Below are 4,796 nucleotides of genomic sequence, written 5' to 3'. Positions count from 1 at the left end.
TTATTTTCTACTAAAAAAAGTATGTGTTAGGTTTATGTTTGGTCCAACTTTTATCGTGTCTTTTTCTACTTTCATTATCAAATGAGAACTGTCTTTAGAAACCACTTAGAAGTAGATACGAATATACAAATGGTCACCTTCTAAATAAAAGTACATATTTATGGGATCATATATATGGTACTCTTTAAAAGTTGGATGGCTTTGGACATATTGGTGTATGATTAATTAATTGTTACATGCCCACTATATATTAAAGTTTTCGATCCTTTTAGGTTTTTATTTTATTTAAAAAATGTGACACACTTTGTATATATCAAAAGTCAATTCAACTACGTTAAAATGACTACATCACATCATTTGGTGCCGGTTGATGAATAATTTTAAGATATTTGTTGAAATCTTGTTTTTCTTTTGTACATTACTTCCTATGATCCTTTTTTAGTTAGTAGAAATAATTTATTAAAAATACTTGTTATTATAAAAAAAAATGGAGAATATTAATATGATTAATAGAGATAAGTAATAAATTGAGATCATATAAGGATAATTTAGTCAAATTATATTTTAAATTAATATTATTCATAAGACATGTGACAAATAAAAAGGACAGTGTATTTCATTAAAACCTAATTAGTTGAGCAGTTCCAATATGTTGGTGCTAAATGACATGCAATTAAACATCTTAAAGGTGCAATTCTCTTTATTTATCACTCATGTAATAAAATAAAGTTAATAGATACATCAACAGTTAAAGAAATATTTGTCAATGTCATGGTCTTGTCTTCTCTCAATTATTTCAAAGAGAGAACACTATTAATTAGCATATTTCATATTTGAAAATACTACAAGTCATCACCACCTTAATGAAAATTAGCATGCATCTTATGAGCCATACTTAAAAAGGCTAGTTTGTATTTTAACTCAAAACTAGTCGGTTGTTACTTGTCTTGTTAAAAAAATCCATTTTGGTCAAGTACTAATATTAGCACAAATGACAATTATAATTGCAATCATGTAATTTATGCAACTAATTGGTTTGGACAAGTTAATGGAAAAATTATGCTTGATAATGATATTGTTTGTAATGATTCATGGAGTTTTATGAGTGTGGAAAAAAAAAATCTTTCTACGAAACATAACTACTTCGTTTGAGATGATACATAAATGTCCCATGATCCCAGAGGTAGAGTCAGGCTCATTCAAGGCATTTGACACTTATTCAAAGCACTGAAACTATTAGACTACAACAGAAATATGTTTTACATTTATGACTATGATTTATTGAGACATAATTAATACCCATATCTTTGAAATATCATTCTGTTCCAAACAAAAGCAAAAAGAAATGTTTCAAATCCTTTTATGTTTACAAGGCTCCAACTGAACACCAAAAACTAATCAGAGCCAACTCCAAATCATATTTACCTCTATAAAAGATTTCTATATATATACTCTTATATTTTGTAGTACTAATTTTAATGTAGTTTGTATAAATTAAAAGTATGCAATATATAATATAATAAGGTAGAGAAAAATGGACCAGCAGCCTACAAGTAGTAGGCCTGTTGATATTGGGCCTGTTGACATTAGGCCTGAGCTCAGCCCAGTGCACTCTTTTCACGCATTGAATTCATTTTCTCCAATCGCCACTCATCTCGCAGCCGAGCAATGAAAGAGTCCGCTTTCATGTTCACATCCGGACTCGGGCAACTGACCGACGGCCCCGTTGAATCTTCACAGTCCATTGTCTCCGACGACGATCTGACGGGCATTTCGTCAACGTCAACGTCTACGTCTTCAAGCTCCGGTGAGCTGCAGCGAGAGCTGTTCGCGGTCCGTATCCTGACGAAGTCACCGGAAGGGACGAAATTCATCTCCCGCATTTTGAACCGCGGCATAGGAGGCGGAGGTGGCATTGGTATCAAAGGTGATTGCGAGCCACTGTTTAAGTTATCTTCGTAGTAACTGGCCACTGGTTTTGTTGGCAATGGAGGTTTGCTCCAACTGGATGAATGTGAACGTGAAGGTTGCATTGGTGGTTCAGAATGCGTTGAACTTTTTCTCCGCCTTGATGTTGAAAAGTGTGCTTGTGGCGGAGGTGGAGGAGGAGGTGGTGGTGTTTGAGTCGAAATTGATGATTTGAATCTCCTGCTTTTGGTTCCATGTTTGAATAAATTATTGAGAATGGAAGAAGGTGGAGGTGGTGGTGGAGGAGGTGGAGGAGTCGATGTTGATGTTTGCTGGAATCGCTTACTTTTGCTGCCTGTTTTGAATAAATTGTTGAAAATTGAATTAGGAGGGGGAAGCGGTGGAGGAGGAGGAGGTGATGGCACATTGGAAGGATCGGAATGTATACGCTTACTTTTCCTATTCTTCTTGAACAGGTTTTGAAAAACCTTAGACGGAGGTGGCGGAGGTGGTGGAGGCGGAGGCGGCGGTGTTGCTGGTGGCAGGACTTGATCTGCAGATGGTGGAGAATCGGAGACACTCTCAAAAATATCTTTCTTCTTTGTTCTCCTCCTATTTCTCTTACTCTGATTGTACAATGAGGCAATAGCTGTGGCTAATTCCTTCGTGCCACTCTTTCTCCGCTGAAGCTTCTGAGGCTTTTCCACCGGAGGTGATAGCTCCGTTGGCAGCGACGGCGGGATAGGAGGTGACGGTGGTGGAGGCTCTTGTTTTTCGTTGTGATCAACTTCAGCTTCATTACTCTGCATTTCAGCCTTGTCTTTGCGCGGAACACTCTGAAAGGATCTTCTCCGTTTCAAATTCGCCTGAGATGCCTTTGATGAGGTAATCGGAGGAGGTTCTTCCGGCAATAAAGGTTCAGGTGGAGAAGAACGACTTTCAAATGTATCCACCGGAATCACCTTAACGTCAGGTTCTTCTCTCTGCTTCTCGCTTCTCTGTTCTTCCCTCTGCCTCTCGGTCCGCCGTTGACGGTGAGTATCATATTCCGATGCTGCAGACCGGTACAAATTCACACCAAAATCATCACAAAAGCGAGAATGATTCTGACCGGTTTCCCATTGCGGCACTTGTCTCAGATCAGGATAGGAGCTACTGCTTCTTCTCAGACGATTGACACTAGTTTCAGGTAGACCAAAATTATATGTTTTGTCATCACTAGTCTCAAACCATCGATCATTAGAAACAGGACGCGGCATATGATGATCATTAAAATTAGAAGAAGATTCAGTTGTTGAAACATTCCTATTTCTTTCAGCAGCTGAACTATCATCATTTTTTCGGGCAAATATGCCACAAAGAATAGCAAACACTACAAGCAAGATATTAAAAGAGTCCCATCCCTTTTTCACAGAATTAGGTCGAAGAATATGGGTAGCGTGGGTAAGAATAGGAGGAACCAAAAAGAACAAGACGAGGAGAGCGAGAATGGGTATGAGAAGGATGAGAATAACGGGGTTGATGATAGGAGGAGAAGGTGGTTGTCGGCGGCGTTGACGGAGGAGTGTGGTTGTTGCTTGGGACCAGATAGGTGGAGAGTCTCCATCGAGTTCCATGGAGTGTTAAAGGGTTTTTTTTAGCTTTAAAGGTGGACAGAAGATGAAAAGCTTTAAAAGCTTTTTGGGAGGGAGAGGGTGGCCTTCATTAATGATATGATTGATCATAGAATTTATAGAAAATGTTTTGGCCTTTATTGAAATTATTTTATATATTTATAAATTACGTAAAAAAATAAATAAATTATATAAGTTATAATAATTAATAGTTCAAAAAGTTTAAAAAAAAATATGTGAAAATTTACAAGTTTAAATTTTAGAATTTGAAATTTCTCATATAAATTGAGACAGAGGAAATACTAAATATAGAAATAGCTAATTTTTTTTGAAGTTAATTAAAAAATAAGTTTTATAAATTGAGACGAGAGTGATTTTTTCATGTTAATTTATTTATCTAAATTTAATTTAATACAAATTCAAGAAAGTAAAAATGACTTTTAAATTATGAAATCTAAAATTAAAAATATGTAACACGTACTAAAATCTTTTTTGATCTCTAGAATTTTAAAACATATTTTCTAAAAAGACGGTTTTTAAAAAACGAATTCAAAAAAAAAAATCGGAACTATCAACTCATTTTCAACAAAAATCTTGGCTGTGTTGTGTATACGGGTGTGCTGGAGCCTCCTATTAATTTCCAACAATCATTAGTCTCTAATTCTCCTTTTTCAAATATCCCAATAGCTTCAATTGAATTATACCATGAAATGAAGAATTTGAGTCGTACACCAAAATCGAATTCAGAATTTGAAGATTTAGGTTGTATTAATATTGCCTTAGCTCAAATATAAATTCTAAGCTAATTTCAATTCTGATCTCGGAGATGATTTCTCTAGCTTATATCAACACTCCGCACGTGCACGGTACACCCCTTCTAAAGGTATGAGTCCGCCTTTGCTCAAGGTATAGTGGTTTTTTAATTTATAAATGGAATACAAAGAAGAATTATTTTTCTCTTTTAAAACAAAAGTTACACAAACTAATTAAATTTGTTTTTTGATCAAGAATTGTGAAGAAATGTTGGTATAAAATGGTGCATTCCATATTGATGTCATCTGTTGAAAAGTTGTTGGTTTAAATCTATGGTAGGTTACTTGATAATATGTTTAAGAATGCAGTATCTACCTAATATAATGTCCCTTGCCATCTAACACTAAACTAAAGAAAGAAAGCAAATAACTTATTTTTTGCATAATATTTTTGTATATCCCCCAAACTTGTGTCATAATAAAAGGCAGATGTCAAACAGTTGTTGGTCAGAGGGGGGAGCCC

General features: G+C 35.4%; 1 protein-coding gene across 1 annotated transcript; it reads right to left on the bottom strand.

Moving 5' to 3' along the window:
- Positions 1–1,292: 1,292 nt before the first annotated feature.
- LOC107024422 (formin-like protein 20) lies at positions 1,293–3,629 on the bottom strand. The gene has a single exon (XM_015225404.2). It carries the CDS (start codon positions 3,522–3,524, stop codon positions 1,599–1,601), a length of 1,926 nt encoding a protein of 641 aa, XP_015080890.1. The 5' UTR covers positions 3,525–3,629; the 3' UTR covers positions 1,293–1,598.
- Positions 3,630–4,796: the final 1,167 nt, after the last annotated feature.

This window comes from Solanum pennellii, chromosome 7, assembly GCF_001406875.1.
Source record: "Solanum pennellii chromosome 7, SPENNV200".
Taxonomy (NCBI): Eukaryota; Viridiplantae; Streptophyta; class Magnoliopsida; order Solanales; family Solanaceae; genus Solanum; species Solanum pennellii.
The sequence above is the reverse complement of the archived record's forward strand: the minus strand, read 5'-3'. Positions and strand labels throughout refer to the sequence as shown.